General features: G+C 40.3%; 1 protein-coding gene across 1 annotated transcript; it reads right to left on the bottom strand.

Moving 5' to 3' along the window:
- Positions 1-583: 583 nt before the first annotated feature.
- Positions 584-805, bottom strand: Smp_183180 (hypothetical protein; the record flags this gene model as incomplete). The annotated part of the gene is made up of 1 exon (XM_018792090.1): positions 584-805. One exon carries the CDS (start codon positions 803-805, stop codon positions 584-586), a length of 222 nt encoding a protein of 73 aa, XP_018644051.1.
- Positions 806-3,198: the final 2,393 nt, after the last annotated feature.

The raw sequence follows: 3,198 nt of genomic DNA on the forward strand, positions 1-3,198 counted from the left end.
TATTTGACAGGAGATATGTGTGAAGGAAGAAGTATATGTTATTGAATAAATTCACCGATCGACATTCAACTCAATGTTCGAAATGATAATGCAATCTGTGTTGGTGATTAGGAAGCAATGCATGTTTGAATATATGTAGTATGAATTGAGTGTGTTAATTTTGGTGGTCCATGTGCACAAGCAAGTATTTCATTATGCACATTGGTCCAGCACAACCACACACTCAAATGCATCATCGCATTTGCTCACTGCCTCTTCAATCCACGTGTGAACACCATCGCATCCACAAACACTCGAACTGGCATCACCACTCCTTTGTGTCACAAGGAACAAGTACGCAGCACCCCTCATCTGCACATCCGATTCACAATTCTCATTGACTGAAACGATTTACACATAAACCTCATTCCTGTCACATCAGTCATCATGCACAATATAATGAGAAAAGCAAATTTCACTCCAAAATATTCCGAAGACAATCGATCAGAGATATGTGTGAAGGAAGAATTTTACTGTGTTGAACGAATTCACCACTCGACATTCAACTCAATGTTCGAAATGATAATGCAATGTGTGTTGGTGATTAGGAAGCAATGCATGTTTGAATGTATGTAGTCTGAATTGAGTGTGTTATTTGTGGTGGTCCATGTGCACATTGGTCCAGCACAACCACACACTCAAATCTATCATCACATTTGCTCACTGCCTCTTCATTCCACGTGTGAACGGCATTGCATCCACAAACACCCGAACTGGCATCACTACTCATTTGTGTCACAATGAACAAGTACGCAGCACATCTCATCTGCACATCCGATTCACAATTCTCATTGTCACAGTCGATATCCACAAAAACCTCATTCCTGTCACATCAGTCATCACGCACATAACCATGAGAAACGAGAACATCACTATCAAATCGAAAAAACATATTTGATGTGAGATATGTGTGAAGGAAGAAGTATATATTATTGAATAAATTCACCATTCGACATTCAACTCAATGTTCGAAATGATAATGCAAACCGTGTTGACGTTGAGGAAGCAATGCATGTTTGAATGTATGTAGTCTGAATTGAGTGTGTTATTTGTGGTGGTCCATGTGCACAAGCAACGATTCCATTGTGCACATTGGTCCAGCACAACCACACACTCAAATGCATCATTGCATTTGCTCACTGCCTATTCAATCCACGTGTGAACACCATCGCATCCACAAACACTCGAACTGGCATCACCACTCCTTTGTGTCACAAGGAACAAGTACGCAGCACATCTCATCTGCACATCCGATTCACAATTCTCATTGACTCAGACGATATCCACATAAACCTCATTCCTGTCACATCAGTCATAATGCACAATATAATGAGAAAAGCAAATTTCACTCCAAAATATTCTGAAGACAATCGATGAGAGATATGTGTGAAGGAAGAAATTTACTGCGTTGAACGAATTCACCACTCGACATTCAACTCAATGTTCGAAAGAATAATGCAAACCGTGTTGACTTTGAGGAAGCAATGCATGTTTGAATATATGTAGTATGAATTGAGTGTGTTAATTTTGGTGGTCCATGTGCACAAGCAAGTATTTCATTATGCACATTGGTCCAGCACAACCACACACTCAAAAGCATCATCGCATTTGTTCATCGCTTATTCAATCCACGTGTGAACACCATCGCATCCACAAACACTCGAACTGGCATCACCACTCCTTTGTGTCACAAGGAACAAGTACGCAGCACATCTCATCTGCACATCCGATTCACAATTCTCATTGACTCAGACGATATCCACATAAACCTCATTCCTGTCACATCAGTCATCATGCACAATATAATGAGAAAACCAAATTTCATTACAAAGATTTCCGAAGACAATCGATCAGAGATATGTGTGAAGGAAGAATTTTACTGTGTTGAACGAATTCACCACTCGACATTCAACTCAATGTTCGAAATGATAATGCAATCTGTGTTGGTGATTAGGAAGCAATGCATGTTTGAATATATGTAGTATGAATTGAGTGTGTTAATTTTGGTGGTCCATGTGCACAAGCAACGATTCCATTATGCACATTGGTCCAGCACAACCACACACTCAAATGCATCATCACATTTGCTCACTTCCTCTTCAATCCACGTGTGAACACCATCGCATCCACAAACACTCGAACTGGCATCAACACTCCTTTGTGTCACAAGGAACAAGTACGCAGCACATCTCATCTGCACATCCGATTCACAATTCTCATTGACTCAGACGATATCCACATAAACCTCATTCCTGTCACATCAGTCATCATGCACAATATAATGAGAAAACCAAATTTCACTCCAAAATATTCCGAAGACAATCGATCAGAGATATGTGTGAAGGAAGAATTTTACTGTGTTGAACGAATTCACCACTCGACATTCAACTCAATGTTCGAAATGATAATGCAATGTGTGTTGGTGATTAGGAAGCAATGCATGTTTGAATGTATGTAGTCTGAATTGAGTGTGTTATTTGTGGTGGTCCATGTGCACATTGGTCCAGCACAACCACACACTCAAAAGCATCATCGCATTTGTTCATCCCTTATTCAATCCACGTGTGAACACCATCGCATCCACAAACACTCGAACTGGCATCACTACTCATTTGTGTCACAATGAACAAGTACGCAGCACATCTCATCTGCACATCCGATTCACAATTCTCATTGACTCAGACGATATCCACATAAACCTCATTCCTGTCACATCAGTCATCATGCACAATATAATGAGAAAAGCAAATTTCACTCCAAAATATTCCAAAGATATTCGAAGAGAGATATGTGTGAAGGAAGAAATTTACTGTGTTGAACGAATTCACCACTCGACATTCAACTCAATGTTCGAAATGATAATGCAAACCGTGTTGACTTTGAGGAAGCAATGCATGTTTGAATGTATGTAGTCTGAATTGAGTGTGTTATTTGTGGTGGTCCATGTGCACAAGCAACGATTCCATTGTGCACATTGGTCCAGCACAACCACACACTCAAATGCATCATCGCATTTGCTCACTGCCTCTTCAATCCACGTGTGAACACCATCGCATCCACAAACACTCGAACTTGCATCACCACTCCTTTGTGTCACAAGGAAACAGTACGCAGCACATCTCATCTGCACATCCGATTCACAATTCTCATTGACTGAAA

This window comes from Schistosoma mansoni (assembly GCF_000237925.1).
Source record: "Schistosoma mansoni, WGS project CABG00000000 data, supercontig 1154, strain Puerto Rico, whole genome shotgun sequence".
NCBI classification, from domain to species: Eukaryota; Metazoa; Platyhelminthes; class Trematoda; order Strigeidida; family Schistosomatidae; genus Schistosoma; species Schistosoma mansoni.